General features: G+C 51.4%; 1 protein-coding gene across 8 annotated transcripts in view; it reads right to left on the reverse strand.

Moving 5' to 3' along the window:
- Adora1 (adenosine A1 receptor) overlaps positions 1–26,700 on the reverse strand; it is a 36,978-nt gene extending 10,278 nt beyond the window's left edge. The window contains exons 1-2 of one of the 8 annotated variants that reach the window (XM_087580494.1): positions 26,321–26,700; positions 25,109–25,506 (exon numbers count right to left, since the gene is read on the reverse strand). In XM_087580494.1, coding sequence (XP_087436620.1) covers positions 25,109–25,449 — 341 coding nt within the window. In that variant the 5' untranslated portion in view covers positions 25,450–25,506; positions 26,321–26,700. 8 annotated transcript variants of the gene reach the window in all.
- Positions 26,701–27,132: the final 432 nt, after the last annotated feature.

The following is a 27,132-nucleotide window of genomic DNA, read 5'->3' on the forward strand; positions in this document are numbered from 1 at the left end:
CAACAAAACCAAATGGTCCCCATCACCCTGGAGGCTCTTAGAATATTTAATTATCTTGACAGAGATGTCACCTTCTGGCTTTATGTGGGCATTGGTAGTATATGTGTTTCCCTCTGGTGCTGTGCAAAAGGTCCTTTAGGACAGAGCCTCCCCCCCCCCCCCCGCATGCTCACACTGCACCCCCAGCCCCCAGCTCCTAAGACAGTGCTCAGTAACCATGCGTTGACTGAATCAATAAACAGGAGAAAATGGATCAGTGAACCCATGCATCATTTAATCCGGAATGACTGGCTGAGAAGCCACCACGTGGCACATCCTAGGGAGCCAGAAATGAGGCCAGAGGGATAAGCGAATGTTATCTGTCAGTCAGGCGCTCGGTTAGAAAATCAATGGGAAGCCAGGTATGGCGGCATATACCATTAATCCCAGAACTCAGGAGGCAGAAGCAGGCAGATCTCTGTGAATGGAGGCTAGCCTGATCTACATCGGTAGTTCCAGAATAAACAGAGTTACATAGTGAGACCCTTTCTAGAAAAAGCAAACAACTGAAAAGAGAAAGTCAACCGGAAAGGCAGTCCAGAGAAGGGCCACAGAGGAATGTGCCCTGGTTTGTTCCCTGGTACGCTGAGAGTCCAGGGATCTGGGACCAGTCAGACAGTCACAGATCTCCTACCTGGGCCCTGTGACATAAGGTTAAAGTTACAAGTGTCTCTGGTAAGAGGGATAACAAGTGTTACCAGTCAGCCACCAACACATCCTGACAACTTGGAGTCCAGCACTGCCCTTCACACTTCTACCAGAAGAGCAAATTCCTAGGTCCCCCAGTCTGCGGTTCAGTGAGGCAGGCCGTGGCCCTCTAAGACCCAGCAGGAGCCCTACAGTGGCCAGCTCCTCCTGGGTCCTTTCACCTCATGAATGTTCTCTTTCATGGATGAGATCACTTCCCCTTGGAGGCTGGATGGGCAGCAGGTGGCCTCTCCCAGCCTCGGTATCAGAGGCAGACTCTGCCGGGATTCTGCCTTTAGGAATACATTTTAGGTTGGCTCTGAGAACATGAACAATAAGGACAAGAAAAGCTCACAATGCTTCCTGATAAAGAACCCAGCATGAGACCTAGACCAAGACAAAGATGTGGATAGAAAGGACAGTGGGGAAAGAAAAGGGCCCAGGGCTGTAAAGACTCCTCTTTGAAAGGCTGAGAATGGCCAGTCAGGAAGGTTAAAAGGCAACTTGCTGTCACTGCGAGAAGACGGGAACACACTGGTCCTGAAGCTGTCCTAGGCCTTTCCTCCTGGCTCCACTCTGCTCTGTGGTGTGGAGTGGCTGATCCCTGATCCTGAGCGAGCTGGGTCTCAGAAATACTGACATATTCGAGAGCCCAAGAGGAAGCAGGGAGCCAAGCTCCTCATTTGTCCTAGCCCGTGGACCTCAGGCAATAGTTCATCATTTGTTTGGATCTACCTCCCTCCACACAGGCCTCCATTACTGTCTGGCTCGCTTCCCTACAGCCTTCGGCCTAGGAGGCTCTTCCGGTTGTTGCTCATTCCTGGGTCGCTGCACCATCTGGTTGGCGTCTCAGCTGCTGCTTACCGTGTAAGCCACCCCAGGTGTCAGAGACACCCTGGTTGGACCTCAGGAGTTTAGGAGGGGAGCTGCTGCAGCCGAACCGAGCTGTTATCTCACAGAACGGCTGCACGAGGCGGGAGCCCATCAGCTGTGGAGAGCCAGGCAGTGTCCTCAGGCTGTTACACCTGTTTCCTGTCTCCTGCTCTTCACAGGGCCTCTGGGCACTGGGGCAGAGAAAGGAGAGCTGCATGGGCTGAGCCTGTGCCTTCCTGCACTCATGCAGTACCCACAGTCAGGGGAGTCCTCCATGGGATGGCCAACGCCTTTCCTTCCACAGCCTTTGCGGAGATGGAGTCGTACTTCACGGCTCTGGTCCCCTCCTCCCTGCCTCCCTTCCTAAGGACAATTTCAACCCCTTGTAACTGGAAACTTGGATTTCAAAACCGGGGAAGTAAGGCTTTCAGACATATTAAAATACTTCCTGCAGAGAAATTCTTCCTCCCAAAGGAGAACAGGAAACAAGATACAATCAAAGGCTCTCGGCACACTCCGGGGGCCAAATATTTAATAGTAACATTTCCCAGAGGAGTCTGGCTCAGGAGCCCAGGGAGAAGGCCAGATGTTGGGGGGCTTAAGAATCCTGCTTGCTTGATCCCTGTGACATCACCCATCACCCCAAACATCAGTATCATCTGACACCCCCCTCCCCAAAGAGAGGTGAGCTAGAACCCCAGGGCCAGGTTCAAGGCAGCCTAGAGGCGGGGAGGTGTCTCTAAACTTCCTGAAAGAAAAGAGCTGGGTAAACGGATTAGGTCGTTACGGATTAGGTCGTTAGCGTAATGGACCTTGCAAATATCTCCTGGTCACTCGCTGAGGACAAACAACTCCGCAGCCTAGTGGAGAAGACAATTAGGCCCCCATGTGTGATTCAGACACAGCCTCTATTCTGAGCTTCTTCCCCTCCCCCCTTCAGATTCAGAGCCCCTTTCTGGGTGCAGAGGGTGAAGGAAGCAACAGTCACTGTGCAAAAGGAACTCTGGGTCTCGTGGGGGAGGCCCAGTCCTAAGCAGCCTGAGAAGAGCTGTGTGAGCTGCAATGCCCAACACCAAAGTCACCGTGCAGTGGCGACCGAGGACGTCACCGTGCAGCGACGTCCCCGATTCCGAGGTCACTGAGATATCTAGCTCTGCAGTCTGCCACCAGCCCATGCACCTTGAGATGAGGTGAACGTCCCTCTGGATGTGTTCCGTCATCCCTCCAAGGGATTTGGGTGTACCTAGCGGCTCTGATCCACAGGCTGCAGGCGGGAGGTATGGAGGGTGGGTCTCAAATCTGGGGAAGGTATAATTTCCAAACGCAGTGGCCCATGGCTCCCTTTCTTTTCTCTCCTGTCTGGGGCATATCAGAACAATCCCTTGAAAACAGGAGGCCCAAGCTGATGGCTCATAAAACTGCCTGAGCAACCTTGAGATCCAGACAACTCCTCCTCTCCTGAAGGCCAGATGAAGTGGTCATGAGAGAGGCGAGAGCGAGAGTGAAAAGGGAGTAAACCCGGGGACCGGGACGAAGAGATTAGTGCTACCCGCCATGCGTTGCCCTCAGGTTGGTCTCTCCAACCCTCCCTCCAAGTAAAGCCAGGCTGGAGGAAAGGCCATGAGCAATGGTCTCACCTGCGGTGGTATGGGCTGAGTCATCTAGTGGGGTGGGAACATGATGGACATATTGGCCTGTATGTAGCTTCCTGGCAGGACTGCCCTTGCTGGCTGGACTGAGCTGGTGAGAGAGGCACAATTCTTTTTCCAACACTATGGAGACGCCTGTCGTCAAAGCATCTTTGGGGGCCCTGGGAGGGTACTTCAACTTCTCACCAGCCTCTCCAGCCTTGCAGACTGACCACTTCAAGGGGCAGCAGGGGACATCTCCAAACCAACTAATGCCCCTGTGGGACAGGATGGGGCTGGCAAGATGTTAAGTTTCTCAGGCTAGGAAAGTAGAGATGTCCGCACTCCTGCCTGATGTCGAGAACCCCAAAGGCAAGCTGCCCTCCTTGGAAGAGCTAACTGTAGCAAGGTCCCCATCAGTGGTCCAGACTCTGCCATGAGTGAGCAAGGCTTCGGTGATGTCTTCCCACTTGGGATAGCTGTGTGTTCATCTGGAGCACGGGGAAAGGAGGAGATGTGCTGAGTACTGGTAGACAGCGTTGGCAGTCCCTCCTCCAGGGAAAGTTTCCCTGCTTCAAACTGTCCCGCAGAGCGGAGATGGGGGGCAAAATGGAAAGGAAAAAGAGTGGCCGGTCTGCTGAGGGAAGAAACAAAGGAATGAATGCTCAGAATCCAAGCCCAGGCTGTGGCTTCTCTCCATTCATAGCTTGTAGCCTTGAGAAGTAACAATTCTCCTGGCGGGAAGATGAGGCAGGCAGTGGGGCCTGTTGGGTTTATCAGCCAGCAGCTCTGGGTGACTGTCGTCATGCCCAGCATGTTGAAGAAGCCCCCCCGCCCGCCCCCTCCGATCTGTGGGAAACGCGGCTTCTGAAGAGATACAGAACAGGGCGCAGGCACACGGATGAACAAAAAGACACTGTTTGGCTTTGGAAGGACAAGCTTGGGGCTTCCGGTTCTGTTTCACAGCCAGTTCTCTCAACCATTCCCCCAATGCTGGGAATCCGTGTGCTCCTGCTCTATCTAAGCAGCAGAGAGTGGGAGGGGCTTGGGGGTGTGCTTCGCCCAGCATCAGAACTGGGGATCCTGGAGCTGTGCCCCTAAACAGTTGTCTTAGGCGGTACTCAGTGTGCAGGCTGAAGATGAAGAGGCCAGTGCAGGAGAGCCAGGCCCCGTTTCCTCCTCCCATCCATCAGACTAGTATTTGGCCCGCCTGCAGCCAAGGCCTGTTTCCACCATAAGGACTATGACTTGCCTCTGCTGGAGACAGCGTTGAAGATTCTAGATATGCCCCAAGGTCAAGCTTAAGACTGGGGAGGCACCACCAATGAACCTGGAGTCATGAGAGTTGAAGCCCTCAGACGTCCCATGCCTGGGGAGTTAGGAATGATACTTCGTTCGATAGAGGCGGCTACTCCCTAAAGCTCCCAGCATCTTGCTGTGTGCTCTGGAAAAAAACCTGACGTGTGGCAGACTGGGGAGTAGGACAGAGCACTCCACCTCAGTAGGACAAGGAGCTCCACCTTGGAAGACATCCCAAAGAAAGAATCTGGCCACACCCTCAGATCTCCAGAGTTAAACCCAGTCCCTCCTGCTGTCTCGGGCCTAGAAGAAGAGTTCTAATTTTCTCCAGCTTCTCCATTCCCCCTACCTTGACCCCTACTCTAGAGGTTAGAGCCCTGAGCACCAATTGTTGGAATCCTAGCACCTACACCTCCCTTACTGGCTCTACCAGGTGTCTTCCCGATGCTTTCTTTGCGGGCACACTGCCCCATTGGGCCAGGCCTTTAGAAACCAGCCTTTCGGAGCCAGTAGCCTCCAGCAAGAGGTGCTGCTCAGAGCTCTGCGCCCTGCCTGTGCTCCGCATGAAGGGATGTCCAAGGACACAGAGGCCATAGAAGGTGGAGCCAGCCAGGCAAAAGACCCCTTCCCAAGAAGCACACAGAAGGAGGTAGCAGGCAGATCCTTGAGCCCAGCAGAAGCTAATGCTCCACTCCAGCCCCACAGGACAATCAGAAATACCAAGAACCCAATGGTGAAGACAAAGCCAGTTCAGCACCCACTGCCTAGAGCAACCATGGAGCCCATGGTATATATGCTCATATATGCTCTGCTAAAACAAAACAGGTGGGATTGTTAACTTGGGCAAAAGTCCATAACTCAGGCGGTCCATGGGTCTGGAGGACCCTGCTATTGTTGTTTTGCTAAATGGAGACATGTTGTCAAACTCCTTTCTAAATATTTATATGTATATCCATAGGTTAGTGTCAGCCCTGAGCAGAGAAGCTGCTCTCTGCAGTAGGTGTCAGTTAACACAGAGAGACTCACAATTAGTCAAAGTGCTAAGTGTCAAGTGTCTGTCATTGCATGCTTAGCTCTAAATGGGACAGGGAAACACCAAGACTCGGGAGACATTGTGGAAGAGGGGGCAGAAAGAATGTAAGATCCAGGGGACGGGGGAAAGGGGCTGTCTTCTGGGCACCGCGGGGCTGCTGCTCTCATGAACTCCCTGCAGCTATGGTTGGCTGCACAAGGTCAAGCCAACAAGGCAGGTCAGCGTGCCAACAGGCAGCTCTAACTAACTCAGTAGGCTACAAAGTCAAGAACAGGAGACACAAAGGTGAGGGGGGACTTGCTGGACAGTGTCGGGGGTGGGGGTGGGGGGGAGTTGGAGTGGACGTGATCCACATATATTTTATACCTCGCCTGTGTGAAATTATCAGTAAATAAAAGATGTTCTTTTATTTAAAAAAAAAGGTTTTTAAAAAGGCAGAAAGAGGGAAAAAAGGAGACACAATAGCTTAAAAACAGTTACAAATATGTCATATATTGAACAAAAAAATCAATAACTCTTTAAGTATGGCTAAAGAGGAGGGGCAGTAAGAAGGCAGCCTGAAACTGCTCCCCCTTTCTCAAGACCAACACCCTTCTTGGCAGGCAGAGGAGCTCTGAGCCTAGCTCTCATTCAGAGGAGGGTCTCTCCCTAGATTTTTCCAGATCTCCACTTGAAGATCCAGCCTTAGTCAGCTGCTTCCATGGAGAGTCTAACCTCAGCTCCATCTCTTCCAAGACCAGACCTTCTCTTCACTACCCTTCACTGAGTGGAAATGGGAGGCAGCCTTCTGCCCTTCCCTTCAGGGTGCCCTGTCATTTGTATCCAGGGGACAGAGCTCCACGTAGCTGCTGGCAAGGACCCAGAGCAGGAGCCTGGCCAGGCAGCTTCTCTGGGGGTTGATCAATAAATCCACTTTCGGTTGTTTCTTCCACTTCTGTGCAGCCTCATGAATCACAGGAGTCTGCATGGCCCTGGGTGAGGGAGTCTCGCTTATGAGGTGTTGGGGGAGGGGCTTATTAGATCAAAGCCTTTCTTTTCCATCCACCATTCATGAAAACTTCCGAGGTGCCTTGCCCAGAGCTGGAAAAAGAAAGCACCAAACCATCTATCTGTAGGAAGTCTTGGGGAGCTCAACAGACAGAGTGGTCCTGCAGCCTGGGGGTGGGGAGGGCCGGCATTTAAGCAGTGGCAGCAGGCACATGTGGGTCTTCACTTCCCAGCCAGTGTCTGTTCCAAAGGTCCCAGATCCCAAGCCCCACAGAAGATTGGCTACCTCCCCATACTCTCCAACCTCACCTGCCAGACTTCTTTAGCTGGTACCAGCTATCGCTAACAGGCCACAGCAAGAGGACGCTGTCATGGGCTTTCACAGGAACGGGGGGGTGGGGTGGGGGGGGCTGGTTATAGTCACACCTGCTGTGTCAGCATCTCAATGGATGACATCACTTCTCAGAACCTTAGTCCCCTCATTTGCAAAGCAGACCTGCTACCTTCCTCCCTGTGGGCTGGCTATACAATCAATCTCTCTTTCTCCCCCGTCCTCCCTCCCTCCCTCCATACCCTCCTACCTCCCTGTTCTTTACAAAGCTGTACCAGGAAGAAGGGACCCATCTCTGAAGAAGAGCGAGGCACCCAAGGTCATGCACCTACTGGCTGGAACCGGAACTGCGCTCACCAGGCACTTCTGAGGCTTAAGTTTGTTTTTTTGTTGTTTGTTTGTTTGTTTGTTTGTTTGTTTTGTTTTTAACTTTGTTTTGGGATGATTCTAAATTTTACTTATTTTTTAGCAACAAATGATAATTGTATGTGCTTATGGGGTACACAGACGCTTCAGTGTACAAAGCCCTTCTATTCAGCGAATCCCCGCTTTCAGAATTGCCCAAGTGGATTCTGTTTTGGGTTTCACAAGCTGACATTCCTGGGAGCCTATGAGGAATATGAGGGTAGGACTTTGCTCTCTCACTCTCTCCTGTCCAGATCTTTGGAGCTCCTCCACACTGGACAATGGGCGTGAGTCACCTGGGGGCCCTTTAAATCAGATTATGAATCAGCAAGCCTGGGGTGGGACTGGGTCCTGCATTTCCACCAAGCTCCCAGGAAATGCCGAGACCACTGGTCCCTGACCTGGCTTGGCTTAGCTTAGTGAGACCCAGTGGCACTCAGCCCAATATCTGACGCAGAAGTAGCTCTCCCAACCCCGGTCTGGGAAGGAGGTAAGGGAGGAAGCTCAGAAAAAGAAAGGCAGTGCTGTGGATCACACAGGAAGTCGGTACTCATCGCAGCCCTGCAGAATGTGGGGAGCCAGGTATGCTGGTGCACGCCTACACTCCCAACATTGGGAAGGAAGGATCAGGAGGAGTTCAAGGTCGTCCTCTGCTATACAACATGAAGTCAACTTGGCTACATGAGGCTCTGTTTAAAACAAAACAAACCACTGTGGGGCTGGTTCTCCCATAGAAAGATATGGCTGCACATGGGGGAGGAAAGGACTGGGAACCAGGACGGCAGAAGAGAGGAGAAAGAGCTACCTCAGTACCACAGTGCCCGGATGCCAAAGTCAGCTTGCAAGACTGGCAGAACGGTTCTGTTACTATCTGTCTTTTTCCCCACTAGAGACTAAATTTGGGGCTTCACGTACTAAGCAAGGACCCTATCACTAAGCTGTACCTTTAACTTAGGGGGAGGGAAGTGGGGGGCGGGGACAGAATTTCACTAGGTCACCCAAGCTGGCTTTGAACTTAACTCGGTAGCCCAGGCAGGCCTTGAGTTTGCCACCCACCTGCTTGGCTCTCCTATGTATCTAGGGTTACAGAAGTGCTACAATCTTACAGACATAGCTGAGGCTTAGGAAGATGCGAAAAGCCCAAGGCTAAGACTTAGCTGCATCTTACCTGAGCTGAGACTGAGCCAGCCCTGTTTCTCCCCAGGGACTGATAGAAAGAGGGTACCCCTGGGTCCTCACAGCACCCAAGCTTAGGAGCCAGGTAGAGTCTGCTGGGCTGCCTCTCCCACCTTACCCCACCCCCAGGGACCTCATGGGACTACTTCAGCTGCATAGCGCCAGCAACACCTCCTGATTTAGCATCCCTGCACTTGTGACTGAAGTAGCCATGCAAATGAGCCCATTCAGGCTCTGGGACTGGAGAAAGAGCACCCACAGCCTGAGGAAACCAGGCAGTTGGTTAGGCCATGCCCGTGCACACCCATGCCCATCAGCAGCCAGTCTCCATCTCAGAAATGTCAGCCTTTCCTGCCAGGCTGGTTCCTCTTACTGTCTGCCAGATCCTGTATTCTAACTCTTTCTCAGCCTAGAAGCCCTCAAGGATGGGGCTATGGTTTCCAGAGTCTGCAAACCCCTGAGGATAGTGGCCTGCCACAAATATGACCAAATCTCAGGTTCGCTACTCGCAAGATTTTCAAGTTCCCCTTAAACCCCCGGTTCTCTGTTTCTCTATTTGCAAAGGAGTGACAATATTGGCTTTGAAGGACTGAGTGGAATCGAATGTGCTAGCAAACAAACCACAGAGCCGAACCCCGACATTAAGAAGATAATCAAGTCATAGCTGCCCCTCCCCCTATAGACTCTGAGTCTTCCCTCCTGTGCCAGGCAGACCCAGGGCTCCTCAGTGGCTCAAGCAGCAATCTGCTCGATGGAAAGAGTTGCTTAGAGGGAGGTGGGTGCCTGTTGGTGCTTCAGGAGCGAGTGGCCCTGGCACTCTCAGAACAGTGGCCGTACACTTGCTGTGCCCCCTGCCTCTGCCACAGTCACTTCCCCAAGATCAGTGTGTGCATTTCAGGATTTGGTGTGCTTGTGAAGGAACTCCTCTAGCCATACTGTCTACTCCAACCATCACATACACACACACACACACACACACACACACACACACACACACACACACACATACCATCCATATGGCCTCCTCTCTGCCACCAAACAGCAGGAAGTAGGATGGTCTCAGATATACTCTGAGTATCATTCCCTCTATCTGGCCCTGTACTCCGAGGCACTGTTTCTTGTGGCAACAGCCCTGAAGAATCAGGCAGGATTCAGGCTCAGCAAGTGCAGAAGTTGTACGTCTGAAGGAGCGAGGTCGACGTGGGCAGATGGCAGCCTAGGCCCAGAGTTCATGCCTCCTGGTATCCAGACCCATGGCTCTCTCTATGCCAAGCATATTGGGGAAATCACCTTTTCCTAGTCTCTGCCTAATTCACGGGGGATCCCTGTCCTCCATTGCTTTGCATCTTTGTTTTGCCTTATGACTGTGGACCAGGGTCAGACCCCAGGCACACTGAAACAGAGTGTAATACACTCCCTGAGTGTGTGGACTCACACTCATACCCTGTACAGAGGCCTAGAGCTATAAGGTCCTTCAGGTGTAAGGTTCAGTGCCAGCTTGCTCATGCAACCTCTGTGGGTCTCCCACCCAAGTGAGCTTCTGTCTCCCGCAGTTTGGTTTTAGTCAGTGGGGTTGGTGGGATTGCCCCGCTGAGAAGGAGCCAAAGCCTGGAGCTGTCCCAGCAGGTAGCAGACAGCAAGGCACAGCACCCTAAGGGACAGGGCTTTTTTCCAGCAGCAGCTCCTCTGCCAAGAACTTCCCGTCCACCCCTCCCCTCAAGTCCAGCTTCTTTTGTCCTGCAGATCTCTGCTCCACTCAGATGTCCCCAGTCCTGCAGCCAGGCATCTGCCTTTTCTAATCCCTTGGTACTGGACCATCAAGCCAAGAAGGCCATGGATCAGCCAGGGGAATCGAAATGCCACCCACCCCCTTACACACCAGACCCAGCTCACCACTGAACAATAGAACCATTCTCCCTACTGGTTCCTAGGCTCTTTGCCATAGGGGTTGGAATGATGCCCATTCTGTAAACGTGGGCACTGACACCCAAAGAAGGGTGATTTACCCAAGATCGCCCACCAGTGAGTGTTGAAGTCAAGGCAATTCAAGGCTTTTCAGTTATCCATCCAGCCATTCAGTAGCTGCTGTGTGCCTTGGCTTTGTTGAATCGCTGAGTCTCAGCTGCTGTGTGTGAAGATGGGGGTGTGTGATACTATGTAGATGAAATGCTCTATACAAGCTCTTAAATGAAACGATCCATGAAAGGTGTTTGACCCAAGACCCCGAGATCCTAAGTCTCAACATTCACCTTGTCGCTGTGTATTCAGAGAACCAGAGAACAGCGGGCAGTAAGTGGTGCACTGTGCACAGACGAACGGGCTCGCCGCCCCCTCACACACCACCAATGGCCCCTAGGCCAGTGCATCGCAGAGGGCCTGTGTTAAGGGAGAGCAAAGGGAGCTTGGGAACATGCAGACAAAGAGGGGACCTTCCTGGAGAGGTGCCATCTGAGCAATGCCAAGAGTTCATGGATGGGTGGGAAGGAACCAGAGAGAAAAAACAGTGGGGTACTAGATGCTGGCCATCACACATGATGACCTTAGTTCAATCCTGGAACCCACATGGTAGAAGGAGAGAACCAAATCTCCCAAATTCTCCTCTGACTCCCACAGGTATGCCATGGAGTACCCCACTTTATCCCCCACAAATGTAAAAATGGGGGGATTAATGAATGGGTAGGTGTGAGGAGTTCCTACACACATCCATAAGTTACAGGTGTTCATACACACACATCCATAAGTTACAGGTGTTCACACACACATATGCATAAGTTACAGGTGTTCATACACACATATGCATAAATTACAGTTGTTCATACACACATATGCACAAGTTACAGGTGTTCATACACACATATGCATAAGTTAAGGTGTTCATACACACATATACATAAGTTACAGGTATTCATACACACATATGCATGTTACAGGTGTTGATACACACATATGCATGTTACAGGTATTCACACACACATATGCATGTTACAGGTGTTCATACACACATATGCATGTTACAGGTGTTCATACACACATATGCATGTTATAGGTGATCTGGTAGGTGTGAGGTGTTCATACACACATATGCATAAATTACAGGTGTTCATACACACACATCCATAAGTTACAGGTGTTCATACACACATATGCATATTATAGGTGATCTGGTAGGCATGAGGTGTTCATACACACACATCCATAAGTTACAGGTGTTCATACACACATATGCGTGTTATAGGTGATCTGGTAGGTGTGAGGTGTTCATACACACACATCCATAAGTTACAGGTGTTCATACACACATATGCATAAGTTACAAGTGTTCATACATACATATACATAAGTTACAGGTGTTCATACACACATATGCGTGTTATAGGTGATCTGGTAAGTGTCATGTGTTCATACACACACATCCATAAGTTACAGGTGTACATACACACATATGCATAAGTTACAGGCTTTGTTCAAGTCAGATCCCCTTCGTTTACTCCTGCTCCACAGCCTGGATAAGAAGTGACTGGCTGTTGTGAGGTCTTCTGCAATAAAGATGGATATGCAAATGTCCCCACATACTTTGTTGGACTCTTCTGGTAAATGACCAGGAGTGGTATCGCTGGGTCATTCTCTAGTCCTATTTTTAGTTTTCAAAGGGCCCTCCATACTGATTTCCATAGTGGCTGGACTAGTTTCTATTTCCAGGAACAGAATGTAAGGGCTCCAGTTTGTTGCCGTTTTCCTCCCGTCAGTGCCATGCAGGCTGAGATGAGATGGGATCTCAAGGTAGTTTTAATGTCTAATGTTTTCGTGATGGCCAGTAATCTTCCACAGTTTCCCTCCTGTTGTTCATAGCCGCTAAGTGTTGGAACCAGCACAGGAGCTAACAGAAGGACAGATAGAGGAGAGACGACACACACGTGCACACACATGACTCTTTTTCAGCCATAAAGAAGGAAGCTACACCATTTCCAGGAAAATGGGCACAATTGGAGATTACACAATTATAGTATGTAAATCAGGTCAGCCTCAGAAAAACAAACCACATGTTTTCTCTCATTAGTGGCTCTTGGATTTTATAGACATAAAATCATGCATGGACAGATGACATGAAGGCAGCAACGAAGTGTGTAGGAGCCCTCAGGGAACTAAGGGGGGGAGGGGAGGTGGGACGGCAGTGGGGGAGGGGAGATGTTCAAAGCACATTATAGACTTGCATGGAAATGGCCTTTTGTAACCCAGTCTGATGAAAACTTCTAAAACGTTATACCAATGTAAGAATCGTAAGCAATACGAAATGAAGGGGTGGAGAGAGGGTTCAGTAGTTAAGGCCCTCTGCCAAAGGACCCAGATTCCATCTATGGTGTGTGTGTGTGTGTGTGTGTGTGTGTGTGTGTGTGTGTGTGTGTGTGTAATAAAACTTTAAGCAGTAAAATAAAAAAAATTACTGGTGGAGGGGCAAAGGAAATCAGCCTGGGGCACAGGTAAGAGACCATGGCTGGGAGTGGCGTGGCTTGGTGTGACTCAAGCCACTCAGGCCTCCTGGCAGTGTGCCAGCTGGCATTGGTCAGCATCCTCACCAGACCACTGGTCTATGCCCTTGAGGACTGCTGATGTCAGAGAACACCGGATGACTTGGTAAGGAAATGATGTCCCCACCACAGGGAGAAGGAAAGCTCAAGTGGAATCCCCTGGCTGGGCTCTCATCTGGACCCTGGAGAACGTGGACCTGAGGTGCAGAGTGGGCCCAGGAGTGAGCGAGTGGCCATAAGCGAAAGATCTGGATGCTTAGAGTATCGTTCTCTGATTCTCACAGCTGCTGAAGACAGTGCAGGGCCTTCATGACATCACACCCCTCCGTCCTGTATCCGTCCTTGGGGCTGACACAATTGCTCTGTAAGCATGATGTCCCCAGGGAGCTCTCTATCACAGCCCATCACGTGGGGTGGCTGTTTGTGTCCTCTACTGAAGACAGGGTGCTACTGCCAGCGCCTGTTGAACATGGTGAGTCCCTAAACACAGTGAATGGTTTCTGGCCCAGACACAATTCACAGAGCTGCCAACCCCCAGGGGACCCTTTGCTCCACTCCCTGGAAAGCTGGCTCCCCACAGGAGGACAAAGCTCTGGGGAGGATGGTGCAGGAAGGACTGTTCACATTCTAGAAGCAGAAGGTGTCACCACACTTGGCTTCATAAACAGGGGGATTGAGTTGAGAGCCCAGAGACCAGGGGCTTCCTGCTCCCGTTTTCAAGGGGAGCCTGGAGACTTGACTTCTCTAGCTCTGAACTCTTAGGAGCAGTTTCCTTAAGTAAATCTTCCCTGTGCAGGTGAGCATGGACTGTCTGGCTGGCTGGCTGGCTGGCTTCCACCTGCCTTGGCTGCTCAATCCCCAATAAACTCCTGGTCTCCTACAAATAAGCTTTCTCCTATTCCCACACTTGCAGACAAGAATTAAATCACCTATTAAGTGCCGGCCAGATGTGTTCCAGGCACTGGCCACCATGAACAGGACAGTGGGGATGACCCACATCCTGCCCCTGACACTCACCAGAGCCCAGGGTGGGTCACAGAGACAACATTAGGTGCTCAATGAAAAGCAAACTCTGGGGGCTGGAGAGATGGCTCAGTGGTTAAGAGCACTGGCTGTTCTTCCAGAGGTCCTGAGTTCAATTCCCAGCAACCACATAGTGGCTCACAAACATCTATAATATGATCTGATTCACTCTTCTGGCATGCAGGTGTACATGCAGACAGAGAACTCATATACATTAAATAAATAAATCTTTAAAAAGAAAGAAAGAAAAGCAAACTCTGACCTGATGTGGTGGTACACGTGTATAATCCCAGCACATGAGAAGCTAAGGCAGAAGGGTTAAGAGTTAATAAAAACCTTAAATGAGATTAAATGAGACACTGTCTCAAAATATTGAAGAAGGAAGGGGAAAGGGAAAGGGAAAGGGAGGAGGAAGAGGTGGAGGTGGAGGTGGAGGAGGAGGAGGAGGAGGAGGAGGAGGAGGAGGAAGAAGAAGAAGAAGAAGAAGAAGAAGAAGAAGAAGAAGAAGAAGAAGAAGAAGAAGAAGAAGAAGAAGAAGACCACCCTTGCAGTGTATTAACAAGAGTAACAGCCCCAGTTGCTGAGTGCCTACTATGCACACACACCTTAATAGACATCATCTGTACACATCACAGCAGCCCTAGAAAGGAAGCACTGGGTGCGAGCAGAGACGCTAACCACCTTCGCCATTCTGAGAGTCTGAAGTTGGTTTTCCACACGGGTCTATATGCCCAAGGAGACCTCGCTCTATCCTTGGTGCCATGGTGCCATCTCTGTAAAGCAGGGGGGGGGGATGATGTCTCTGAAAGGGTCACTGAAACCGTGTTTGTCATCCCTGCGGTTGGGAAGTAGAGACAGGAGGATCAAAGCACTCAAGGTCATCCTTAGTTACATAGTGAGTTTCAGATCAGCCTGGGACACATGAGAGGGAGTGAAGGAGGGCTGGGGAGCTGTCCTGGACTTTCCTCCTGCACCCAAGTCCTGGAAAGAATGGCTGGTGATATGTGGACCCTGCCTGCCTAGGGGAGGGTATGCATCAGAACCCTGTGGGAGGAGAAAGGAGGAAAGGGGCTTCACAGCTCCTACCTTGCTGTGCTCCCTACCCCTGCTCCTGAGAACAGAAAGTTGAGGTGGGAACCCAGTTGTCTTTGAGGGTAGGCAGGACCCACACCAATCCTGCCAGTCAGTCTGCAAAGCCCACTCAGCTCTAGGGGTCCAAAGAGGTTGCTTCTGTGTGGAGGGGCTACTGCAGCAGGCCAGGGTGGCTGGGACCCAGAAAGCCCCTATGCTGGTCTTAGGACAACACCATGCTACCTTCCTCTGCCACTGGTGAAGGGTTTTCTGCTGGCCGATTGGCCATCTTCCGCTGCGTTAGCTGCCTCTAGGCCACTCAGTGCCCCACAGCAGCTTTGAGAGGACTGTAGTCGTTAGGGTGACAACCACTGTGCAAATGATTACCACATCCCTAAACACATGCCAGCAACACAGGACAGAAATGGGTCTCTGGCGACACCCTGCCCAGGACAGGATGAGGACAAATTCAGGGCAGAAAATAGAACCCCAGAAGCCACTGAGCCCAATCTGAGTAGAGCCTGCTAAAGGGCAGGGCCCCTATTCTGTTATATCTTGGATACTTTGGGAAGACCAAAGCCATATGCCCCTGTGTCCTTCCTCCGGTCTCAGCCTGAGGAAGCCAATGGCCTCCTGAGAGAGAGGTAGGAAGAGGGCAGACGAAGACACTGTGGGTACCTAGGAAGCTAGTTGGGAGTGTAAGGATCCTATCCCTAAGGCAAGATGGGGGATGTGACAGGAGAACACTCGGGACTCACTTTCCCCCTCAGCCATAGGAACAGCACGGCCACCTTCCAGGGGTTTAGCACCGAACTCCACAAACGAAAGCGTGAGTTTGATTCCTTTAAGTGTCTTCCAGTTGATTCTAACCCTATCGTGTCTGTGGCCTTCCAATTCTGACCTTCTTCATGGCCTCCTCCCCTTTACAAATGTAATTTGAATTAGGTCCTTCTCTGCTTAAACCACCCAGAGGCTTCATTAGGCACGTAGAACAACGTCTGAGCTCTTGAGCACGAGCCAGCCTCTAACCATGATAAGATTCCTAGCTTATCCTGGATCTGGGACTTCTGAGATGCTGGAGGACAGACTCTCTGCCTCCTCCATGGCCGTGCCTGTGTAGATCATGGCTGGCATTAAAATAACCGCAAAGCTGAGAAAACTTCAAACTCATCCTCACGAGCTTCAGGGAGTCCTTCCTGCCGCCCCCAGAGAGGATAGACTTCTGGATTCTAGTCATCACCTGTTTCCTAGAAAATTGAGGGTTTTGAATCTGCTACTCTCCCTAACGCCTCGCCTGTCATCCTCACTCTAAACGGATCCCTTTGCTTCCCAGTTCATAAGAAGATCCCTACCAGCGTGTGTCCGTGGGACGCTGGAGGCCCTCAAAGCCTCCCACACCTCTTCAATACTGCCCTAGCTCCAACCCTTCTTGCTACACCAGGATGTGATTTCATCATTTCAGCCAGCATGCAGACACGCTGACCTCCTCCTCTCTCCAGAAACAATACAACGCCAAGTGCCCTGTTCCCACTTTCTGAGTGTTGCTGCCCCCATGACTTTGCTTCTGTTGCAACAAAACACCTGAGACTGTAATGTTACCGCTGCTCCTTCTCTCTGTGGAGCCTTCTGCAATCAGGCTGCCTATCCACCCCCTCCACTGACATCACCCTGGTCCTTGTCGCCATTACTGAGCCACCCAGATCCAGTGGTGATTCTCAGGCCTCTTCTCATATCTACAGCATTTGGGATAACTGATCGCCTGCTTCTCTTTGATGTACTTTCTACATCTGGCTTCCAGGACCTCCCCCCTCCACATACACACACACTTTGGGGTCTGTGTTTAATTCTTCTATCTAGGCTCTCCTTGGGGCTCCATATTGATATTCTTCTTCCCATAACTGTCCAAATGCATGCCCAGACACACCACCTCCAATTTGCTTTAAAATGAATTCCTATTGCTTTGGAGACCTGACTTGCCGGAAGCTTTGTCCGTCTTGGATGGTGCCACTCCATTCTCCAGTTGCTTAGGGTGAAAACTGGTTCACTTCTCCTCACGTTAAATCTACAGCTAAACCCACGAGCACGAGGCTTAAACCACGTAGCACATCAAAAGGTAAAATGTGCTTTTAGAAACAGCCAGGATGAGAATGGTTGGGGCGGCTAGGCTGGGACTGGGGAGAAAGGGCTATAAGGGAGAGGAGATGGGAGAAGGTATCTTTGAGCAAAGCAGACATCGGGAAGACACACTGTGAAGGGAACAATCAGAACAAAGGCCTGGGGGTAGGAATGTACTCGAGTTTAGATATCGCAGGGAGGCCTGTGTATTGAGATGTGGTGATAAAAGGGACAGGGAGGAAGATAAGGAGTCATCAAATCCATATGCAAATCCACTGGCTCTTGATAAAGTAGAATTCCAACAGGAGCAAGGGAGGAACCAACAAGTTTACCCCAAACAAAGTGAAACACAGCCATCATTCTTGGCTTCAGAAGCCCAGCACAAAAGCACTGTTTGTTTCTGTGTACAGAAGCTTAAGAGCAAGCAAAACAGACCTGAGGAACAACGGTCAAAGGGGTGGTTATTTTGGGGGAGGGTACTGACTGGGAGCGGTACAGAGACCCTTCTAGGGTATAGAGAATGTTCTCAATTTCTGTCCGAGTGGCGAGTATGAACAAACATGTAACAACAGTTAACTGAGCGACATACTTGCAACATATACACTCACTGTATGAAATTCCTACCTTAATACACCTAAGAATGCACAGCCAGAGTCAGCTGCTCGGCCTCACTTCCTCTGCTACTGTACAGAATCAAACCTCTTTCCTCCCTCTCACGCAAGCCACTGTGATAGCTCCTGACCAGTCAGTAGTCTGCACCCTGTCCCTGAAGCACAGGTTCAGCACAGGAGCCTTGGGGACCAGATGATGTCCCTTCTTTGCTCCTAGTCATAAAGTGACTGCAATCTCCTTCAGAATAAAAGCCTTCCAGAGGTGGGGCAAGCCATGTGTGAGGGGACTCCCTCTCTGCCTCTTATCTCCACATCTCAGTACACAGGCCTCCCTGTGGTGTCTAACCACCCAGAGTGCATTCCCACTCACTGGGCCTTTGATCTGGTTTCTTCCCTGGCCTGGTGTGTCTTCCTGTGGTACGTAGTCCCCTCATCTCTAGAGCCTTGCTCAAAGATACCTTCTCAAGAAAGCCATCTTGTCTCTCTTGTAACCCTTTCCCCCGCAGCCCCAGCCTAGCATCCCAACCATACTCATCCTGGTTGTTTCTATAGCACTTATTACCTTTTGACATTCTACATGATTTAAGCCTTGTGTTTATGCTTAGACACCTGTCCTCCAGTCTCTAAGAAAACAAGCTCTGCAAGGACCTGTTTTATTAATGACTGTGTCCCGAGTATCCATAGCAGCACCTGGTATACGTGTGGCTCCAATGAGTGTTTGTTGAATGAATGATTGAAGAAATGAATGAGTGACTAGATCAGTAGTTCTCAACCTATGGGTATTGATCCCTTTGGGGGTTAAATCATATGGGGTCACCTAAGGCCATCAGAAATACCAGATATTTACATAATGATTCATAACAGTAGAAAATTAGTTATGAAGTAGCAACAAAAATAATTTTATGGTTGAGGGTCACCCAAACATGAAGAATTGTAATAAGGGGTGGCAGCATCAGGAAGGTTGAGAGCCACTGGACCAGGCCTCTCTACATTAGGGTCCTGGATAGAAACAAGTGAGAATGATCAGCCATCCTTCTTTCTCCAAAGTTAGACAAGTTCTGAGAGCAAGCAACAGGAAGACAGTTCCAAAGGGTATCTTCCCACAGGCCTGGACTGAAGAGAGGCCCTGTGCAGGAGGAGCCAGCTTCCAGCTCAAACACTGACCCTTGCTGGGCTTCAGTCTCCTGCCATCCCTACTTCCAACATGGGAGGCTGGGAAACTCTCCATGGTAAGCTTGGTCTATGGAAAGCCATAATCAAAACAGTGGCTGACAATTCCCAGGCAGAGTGGACCAGGCTGAACATCTCTCAGTGCCTTAAGCACAGTGAGGTGCCTGGCACTGCCGCCCAACGCCACACCCCTGTGACCCTGCCAGGTAAGAGAAGTGACCCCAACCTATTCTCTGGGGTCACGGGGGTTCTTCTCTACTCATCTAATCTTGTCCACCTTCAAGCCAGTGTTTCTAAGACGAGACAGGTGAAAAGACCACACCCCTGCCGCCTCTTCCTCTCCCCCTCCCCACCACCTTTGCTTGGTAACAACTGGCAACCTCTCCTGGGCTCTAGTAAAGGAGCGGTTCCCCCCGCCTAAGGAGCCCTGAGTAGCAGCTTTTTTTTCCCTCTGCTCGTCCCTTGTGTCTATGCCCTCCTGTCCAAGCGGGCCAACCAAGAAATAGCAGCCCCCAAGCCCTTCGTTCTGGAGACTGTGCTCCTCAATAAAAGACAAAGAAACAAAATGGCCAAGGCTCAGGAAATCGGGAATGGATCCTAAAGCCCCGTAAGGTCCTGCCCCACTAGCTCGGAAGAGCAAATGGGATGAGAAATACCAGATGCCTCCTGGGAAGTCACAGAGTGGGTGAAACTGGAAAGTGGAGGGAGGATAAAGGAATTGGGAAATGTTTAGCCTCATAAGAGAATGCTTGCAGGCAGAGGCAAGCTATTGCTTGGAGGTTCAATCCAGGGTTCTAGACCTTGGCTCTGACCCTTGAAACCATGTGAATCAGTGAAGTGTTTTGATTTTTGTTTGTTTGATATTTTCCTTTCTTTACATTTGCTATTCATTCATTTTCTCCGCCACCGTGTGTGTGTGTGTGTGTGTGTGTGTGTGTGTGTGTGTGTGTGTGTGTTGGGGTACTCCAGGTACCTGTGTGGAGGTCAGAGTATAAGCCAACTTTTAGAAGTTCAGTCTTTCCTTAGGGACAAGTACCCCTCGAGTGGTTTTTGTAGTAGTAATATAATAATAATAACAATAACAACAATAAAAATAATAGTAATAAAATAAAATAATAGTAATAGTTCTCAAAGTAGCCACCTATTTAAGATATTTTAAAATGTGCTACACAAATGTTAATTTGTGACAAGTGTGGCAAATGTTAATTTGTAACAAAGAAGTTACAGCATGGCGGAGGTGGAAGACACCTGAGTTCATAAACAGAGTGTCCTGACTCTTGGGGCTTACCCAGACCCCAGACAGAAGTTTTAGAGAGAAAACTCCCTGGGCCTAAAGTAACATAGAAGGGACCACGCATCCACTCTGAGCACCTAACAGACAAAGTGAACCCGGCTGGCAGGAGCGGGAGGTGGATTCCCCGAGGGTAGGCTATTTTCGCTGAAACGTAGAAGATGAATAATAATGCAGTCTTATGCTGTCATGGAAGCCCTCAGAAAATAAATTTAGTTGACATGTAGAAATGTTTGTAATGTAATGTTAAGTGAAAAAAAATTGGACTTTAAACCATATATAGATATCTATATGCCATTTGCAAAAATAATGTAGCTAAATATACACACGTGTGTGTGGAAAATTTTTCTGGAACAGCGAAATGTTAACAGTCGTCCTCTGTAGGTGGGAGAAGTACTGGGGAATTCGTCTGTCTTTATTCTCCACATTCTTTGCAGTCAGCTTGGAGTTCTGATGCTGTCAAATAATAGGGTGCAGCCCCTAAGGTTCCATTCCATGACCCCTGGGTGGATGGGCTCCTCCATGAGGCAACTTAGTACAAGTAGCCCATCGGGCACACCCAGGCTTTTTGGAAGCCATCCCAGTGCAGGGAAAGAGGGTGCCTTCACCCTTCCAATGAACCCAGACACCCCTGCAAGGTAAGCCATGCCTCTTGGTTCCACTGCATGCAGCAAAAGCACCTGTAAGCTGCCCTGGCACAGACACAAAGCCACCTCCCTGCCACAGCCTGCCACATCCACTGACCCAGTCCACTGCAACTTCATTTTCTCTTCTGCACAAGAAGAGTCTGATTTGGGAAGAGCCCAGAGTTCCCAGCCCTGTGACCCTGACCTCCCAGGCCTCCCTGTCCCTTGGTTTCCTCTCCACGGCTTCCTTTGCCTTCTTTTCTTGCCTCATGCGCTCTGTCCTATGACAAATGCATCCTTCGACAGAGCAGCTGGAGACACCTTGCTTCTTGTAGAAGCAGATGGAGACCCAAAGGAACTGTTCTGGGGACGCAGAGGTCACAGATGACTGCTGGGGTGTTGGTAGTACATGAACCATTTTAATTGTCAAATAAATAAATAAACAGGGCCCAGACCAGATCAGGGACTGCTAACTCAGTAGCCGAAAGCAAACACATCTTAATCTAGCAGATTTCTTTTCCTCTCCAAGCTCAACCCAGTAAACCTAGCCTCTCAGACAAGCCTCCAGCTGTGGACAGGCCTTTCAGGGACTCAGCTGCCCACTACGCTGAAGGGGAGGGGGAGGTGCTGAGTGTGAGCCAAGCCAGTGCACAAACACTCACTGACAGAAGTAAGAGGGGACAAAGCACCTGGCGAGAGCTTTGAGGAACTACATCCTACAAGATAGCTGCTTAGGTCCAAGCCTGTGCACTGGGCTTATGGGTCCTGGATCCCGACAAGTGGCTTGTTTAGGAAAACTATTGAATCTTTCAGGCCTCTGACCTCAGATGACCTGAAGAACTGTAGAACAAGGCCCTCAGTAACCTCCACTACCGAGATGCTACAAAGGATCAATGGGATAAAATAGAAAGAAACATGGCTACCACATGATCAATCACTAGGAGTGGGAAAAAAAAAAAAAAAAAAAAAAAACAACACGAAACCTGCCTGGGGTTCCCAAGACAGCATTGGCAGGGACCAGGAGGAGGAAGAACCACAGAGGGTGAGAGCCAAAAGGAACCTCCTCAACCTTGAATCCAACCACGGTTAAGGAGAGAAATGGTCTGGATCGTGGAAGAGCTTCCAAGGTAGCACAGTTATATGGTAAGGCAGCAAGATTCACACTCAGATCTAACCCACAAACCTCTGCCACCATTCATTGCAACCCATCTAGCCAACAACAACTTTCCCCCAGAATCAGGGAACATTCTGGAACAGACACCAAATTATGACAGCCCCAGGTGAGGAGGTAGGGAGAGGAATGGGGAAGAGTCCCTGACAGTAGGCAGGAGAAAGAATCGCTTTTCAATTCCCCAGCATGGGTGGGGGTGCGCAACATATAAAGGGCCATACACTATTGACAATCAACTAGTTCAACTTCAAAAATAACGTAACTGGGTCACACCATATGAGGTGAATCTCTTTACTCACGGCTTTCTGCAAAGTGGAAGAAAATAAAACCTGTGGTTGACTGGCCAAGCTAATCCACGCTCTGTGAAGGTGTACCTGACTCCTATATCCTGATGCCCAGGTGCACCTCACCAATACTTAGTGTCATTATTCTCAGGGCCCAGGGCCACAGCAACCTTTGCCTAGCACATCAGGGCAGTGAGTCAGGTGCCTGAGGGCTCAGAAGCCTGGCATCCCACAGACACTAGCTGCCCAGAAGGATACAAGGCATTCTGTACCTCCTGCAGGGTATCTGAGTGGTGACGGGCCTGGCTCAGGTGATCAGCATGTTGGCTAAGGAACCTTGTTTGAAAGCTAGACTTTAACTTGGGAGAAAGCTCTTTTTCACTGGGGTTGGGGGAAGTACTCCCAGGGACACTGCTGAACACATGGGGACAGCTGTGGGCAGAGCCCTGAAGTTGAATCTCCATCTAGATCTAGTCTGCAGGGAGAAGACAGAGGCACTCCCAAAAGGCCTGCTTGAGACTCACCCATGTGACCTGGAAACCCAGAGTACCAAGGACTGCATGTTGCTGCTGGGCATTCTGGGTAATTCACAGAGACAGACAGGATGTGGCCGCTGCCTGGGTTTTTGCCTTTGAGGAACTGGCAGTCCACCAAGGGAGGGAAATCATGTACATGTATAACTTAACAGTTCTTTACGCCTTCTCAGACTGTGCTGTGTGGCTGTCCTTTAAGAGCACAGGTGTTTGGGTTGGGAAAACATCGAGCCTGTCCAGCTTCAATTCAAGCCATTTATTGATAACGACGCTAACTTCCCAGTTACAGCCTGCACACAATAAATGTCAGCAATGATACTAATTGCTATATATTTTTCCAGGAACCCCAAGCAGCCACATTGCTATGTCTGCCCCCTTTTATAGATGAAGAAATTAAAGTTTCAAGAGGTTAAATAGGCAACTCTCCCAGGGTGACACAGCTAGACATTCGTAAAAGCACTCGTGCCCAGGCCTGCACTAAATTCAACTTGTGTCTCACCCTCAACTCTTAGAGAGTTGACCCCACCACCAGCCCCTCAAAGCAACAGCAGCTGCCTCTGGGAGGAATGAGCCTGCAGTTCCCACCAGCATAGCCACCTCGATGCCCCAGGCCCACAGGGTAAGGAAGGCACATTCTGAAGCCGTGACCTCTGTGGCATCAGGACAGGGCCTTTAACTTGCCTTGGCACTCCCTCAGCAGGCAGACTTTCTTGAGTGAGCGGCCTTCCTCTGTCTGCCCATCTGTGTGCATTCCTAATGTGTCCACGCCGTTGTAATGGTCGAGCACTGAGGCCCAGCCCATCTAATGGACTGAGACCAGCTTGACTGGTACAAGCCAGCAACCTGGGTCTAATGGCAGTGTGAAAGGGCCTGGGAACAGAGCTTATGTGGCTTCTGGGCTGTAATTCCTTCTCCCTGGCATAGCAGCAGCCGGTACCCCACCTTTCTTGGGAAACCCTGGTGGCTGTGAGGGAAGTAGGTTGGGGGTGACAGGGAGAGGCTAGCAGCAGGGTTCCAGGCACAGGACTCAGAGGGAGGACATGGTTGGATCACGCTCTCCACACCTGGCTCTGAGAGATCCCGAGAGCTTACTTCCTCTCTTCCAGCCCTTGCCCCGCCTCCTTCACTGGACACAGGGAGCGGAGCGTATGGCATGAAAAGAGGCTGGGAAAAGTTAAACGGGCTTCAGTGTGACCAAAGGGAGGACTCTGAGTGCCCAGGCCTGCTCAGGCACACTGCCAAGTGAGACCAGAGGCCTCACGTCCCTGACAGGGGAGCTAGGAAGCTGCACAGAATGGCAGGTGCTAAAGATGGCTAAAACTCACCCTCAGAAAACCTACTGATGACAAGAATTCAAAGAGGGGGAAAAGCACTCAAAAGAGTGTCCCAGCAGAGCTAGCTCCTGGCAGTGTGCCCAGGCACTTGCTGGCCTTTGGTGACCCAGGCACTGTCTGGTGCCAAGATTATGGCTTGGTAGGCCTGGGCAGGGATCCTCAAGGGAGATGGACCCCCCACGACGAGGGCTGCCACCATTAAGCTTCCCACCCGGAGCTGCCTAGAAACAGCAAAAGCAACAGCCAGAACAGGAAGGTCAGCCACCAGCCTTCTCTCTGCCTGCAAAAAGATTCCCTCAGGGGGAGCCAGGCAGAGGCAACTAGCCCTCTGGGCTCAGCAGGACAGTCCGGAGGGTGGAGCTGGCTGGTACAAAAACATTTGCTGAACAAGTGAGCTAAACAGTGCCTTCCGGAAGCCAGTTTGGTCTGGTCCAAGAAGCAGCAGCACCCTTGGTCCTGGTGTGCCACCCTCAACATGTCCTCATCTCTCTCCTGGAGTTCTCTCCTCCTTTCCCAGACTGGTGGAACCGGGATCATTCCCAAGCCTACACTCACTGTCCCTTGTCTCACTAGCTCCTCCAGATGTTCCAACCCCACTCCAGGCCCTACTTCACCTGCTCCCCAAGACCCTCTGGTTGCAGAGGCTTCAGCACTGAGGTCATGGGCACTGTCGGGATGGTAATTCTCTGGACACCCAGCCCCCTCCTGCTTCTCCAGCCGCAGCTCTGCTGAGCATCCCCACACAGAGCCCAGGAAGGAGATGTGGGCTGGGATCCAAATGGCCAGAGAATACCTGACTGACTTGGGGGCTTATGCACTTCTGTCTTCTCTAGCTCATCCCCCAAGCCACCCAACATCGGGTTTCACAGAGTACCTTGGGCTGCTGTGCACTCACCGGAGAGGGATCTTGACTCGGAGGTATCGATCCACAGCAATGGCGAGCAGAGCCAGAATGGAGCTCTGGGTGAGGATGAGGACAGGGCAGGCCACCATGAGGCAGGTGTGGAAGTAGGTCTGTGGCCCAATGTTGATAAGGATGGCCAGTGGGATGACCAGGGCGCCAACGGCCACATCAGCTACCGCCAGTGACACGATGAAGCAGAAGGTGGCATCGCGAAGTGCCTGGTTCACCTTCACAGCCCAAATCACCAGTACATTTCCGGGCACAGAGACCAAGGCAATGAGCACCTCGATGCCAATGTAGGCAGCCTGGAAGGCCGAGATGTAGGGCGGCATGGTGGGCAGGAGCTGGGCACATCAGCAGACAGGCGCCCTGGGGCACGAGGCCAGCACCTGTGGTCAGGAAGCCTGCGGTGGGGATGCCAGCCTGGGAAGGAGGGGAACATAGGCAGCCCTGCGAAGATGTGCCCCAGTAAACGGATGCAGTGCCTGGCCAGCCCCTGGCAGCACTCAGGCTCACTATCTGCTTAACCTCTGTCCCCTCCCCTTGTCCTTAGAGGTTCCATTCAGCAACTTAAAATAGCAGCACTCACTCCACCACTGGCTTTTGTATCAGGTGTGAGGTGGCTCCCAGTACACTTACTCCACAAGGATCCCCTGTGCATCCACGCGGCCCACAGGTGTCCGCTACCCAGAGGCAAGGAGCTCACCATCCTGCCTACCAACCAGTAGGGGGTCCCAAAGGCGTTGCCCTAAGTTCCCTGGGCGGCTTTCCGGAGCCGCGCCGGGCAGGGCTGGGCTCTGGGCACCGCGCGCGCATCGGCTCATCGTTCTCCAGGCTCCCGCCGCTGCGCTCCCAGCCCGGCCTTTCAAGCAATCACATGGTGTGGCAGAGGCTCAGCCCCGGACGCGTTTAAAGAGGTAGTGCCCCTGTTTCATACCTGGGACTGGATGGCAGGCGTGATTCTGAGGGACTAAGCCCAGGACCTGCCGGGTCCACGGGCTCCCATTCCCCGCGTGCGCGCACGCCTACCCTGTGCCCACCCACCTGGGACGCCGCCGGTGCCCGAATCTTAACAGTAGCCTGGTCCCGCTTCAGCTCTGCCCAGAATCCTTGCCCATTGACTGCCCCAAGTGGGGGATCCCAGTCGTTTCATCCACCCCTTTCCTGCACATTCGTGGTGCACGAACTGAGCCACAGACTTACCCAAGGTCACACCAAAGCTGGCAGAGCTCCTGGCCACCTGAACAGTCTAGCCAAGTATCCCTAGACCTCGAAACCTTGGGCAGTCGCTCACTCAGAGGATGCCAGGGGAACCCAGGGTTACCCAGTTAGGTCCAGGGGGTGGTAGCCAGCCGAGACTCCACTCTGGCGCCCGCGCCTTCGTCGCCCCCGGCGCGGGAGCTGAGTGACAATCGGGCTCCGCACACCGGAGAGGGAGGGGGCGGGGGCGGCGGCGGCACTCGCGGGCCCCTCCCTCGTCGCCCTCCGTCTCCTCCCCTACCCCCTCCTCTAAACAAAGGAAGTGATTCAGTGTGAGAAAAGCTGGGAAAACGTGAGCTTCTCGAATGGTGTGATGTATGGATCCGGCCTCGGGACGGGGACAGTACCGAGGTGTCGTCTCCCCTGTTCCCTCCCTTCCTCCCTCCCTTCTCAATGCGGCAGGCGAGCAGCCCAAGTCCTAATCACCTGCGGGACTCCAGGAGGCCCCTCTCTGATCTCCCACTACCAACAACCATTGGCACTTGGGCCCCTCCCCTAATCTTAAAACCTACTCTCTTCAGGAAAGCAGTCCCCGCACTGTCAGGGGCGCCCAGGCTTCCAGCACACACGTTACTTTGCAGGCAGTCGCCTGAGTCATAGCCCTTTCTCATCCATCTTTCAGAGTGCTTTTCAGGCTCTTCGTAATTTCCATTTTGCAGACGAGGCTGCTGAGGCTCAGAGAAATGGTCCAGCTTCTCAGGACCACCACCGTCACACTACTATGCTCCTTTCCTCCTCCCCCTCCTCCTCCTCCT

This window comes from Rattus norvegicus, chromosome 13 (genome assembly GCF_021556685.1).
Source record: "Rattus norvegicus strain SHRSP/BbbUtx chromosome 13, alternate assembly SHRSP_T2T, whole genome shotgun sequence".
Taxonomy (NCBI): domain Eukaryota; kingdom Metazoa; phylum Chordata; class Mammalia; order Rodentia; family Muridae; genus Rattus; species Rattus norvegicus.